At 70.6% G+C, this 987-nt stretch overlaps 1 protein-coding gene across 1 annotated transcript in view; it reads left to right on the top strand.

The window, feature by feature from the left end:
- CEP131 (centrosomal protein 131kDa) overlaps positions 1 to 725 on the top strand; it is a 3786-nt gene extending 3061 nt beyond the window's left edge. The window contains exons 4-5 of the mRNA XM_014528389.1: positions 133 to 244; positions 552 to 725. Of these exons, the coding sequence (XP_014383875.1) occupies positions 133 to 244; positions 552 to 725 (286 nt within the window). The remainder of the gene's footprint in view (positions 1 to 132; positions 245 to 551) is intronic.
- Positions 726 to 987: the final 262 nt, after the last annotated feature.

Here is a 987-nt window from a genome sequence, read left to right as displayed (position 1 = left end):
GGTTCTCGCCTGGCGGTTCACCCTGAGCGATGCCCAGCTGCCCCAGCCCTTCCCCCAAGTGCCCGGGGCACCAGCGGGGCTGCGGCAGGTCCAGGTGACCCCGAGGGGAGCGCCCCTCCCCCTCCTCTCCAGGTTAACTGCCACTCAGACCCCTGCGGGTGCAACTGCCCTCCGCCCTGGTGACACCCTCAATGTGGCCAAGCCCCGGTCCTGCTCCCACAGCCGCACAGCGGGCTCCGAGCCTGTGAGCTAGCAGGGTCAAAGGGCACCGTGTTAAACTTGCCGGAGTGCCCAGATGTCCAGTGCCCGCCCTCGTCTGCGAGGCCGCCCCCCTGATGCCCTCACCCCAGTCGTGGGGTGCCCAGCCACCCTCAGCCCCAGATGAGGCCCTGTCATGTGTCCGGCCCTCTGCCGGCGCCCACCGCACCCCTCGGTCCCCATTGGTCCCTTTGACAGGACCTGGCCCCTCCCCTGTGGACGGATGGGGCCTGGGTGGGGTGAGGCCCCCTCCGCCCCCACGAATCCGGCCCTGGGCCTCCTCCCGCCCCCAGGAAGCGTGGCTGCTGAGCCGGGAGCGGGAGCTGAAGGAGGAGATCCGGAGAGGCCGCGACAAGGACATCGAGCTGGTCATCCGCCGGCTGGAGGCCGTAGTCCTGGGGGCCCTGCGCCCGCCCGCCCGGGGCTCACGATGGAGGGTCTCTGTGGGGACCCTCCACATTCCCTGAAAGCCTCCATCTGCCTTCAGTGGGGAAATAGGCAGGGAGGGGCTGGGGGCTAAGTCCTGAGCAAACCTCTCAGCCTGTGGAGCCTTGCGGTCCCCCCACAAGTCAGGGTTTGGGGACGTAGAGGCCTGGGGGTGAAGGGGGCCCACAGCTGGCAGGGTGTCTGGGCTCTGGGCTGTGCCCCCCTTCCCAGGGCCGCTGGGCTGCCTGCCCTCCAGGCCCGCGGCCGGCAGCTGGGTGGGAGGGGGGGCAGGGTGACCCGAGC

This window comes from Myotis brandtii, unplaced genomic scaffold (genome assembly GCF_000412655.1).
Source record: "Myotis brandtii unplaced genomic scaffold, ASM41265v1 scaffold632, whole genome shotgun sequence".
In the NCBI taxonomy this organism is placed as follows: domain Eukaryota; kingdom Metazoa; phylum Chordata; class Mammalia; order Chiroptera; family Vespertilionidae; genus Myotis; species Myotis brandtii.
Note: the sequence above shows the minus strand (reverse complement) of the source record. Positions and strands in the feature narration are given on the sequence as shown.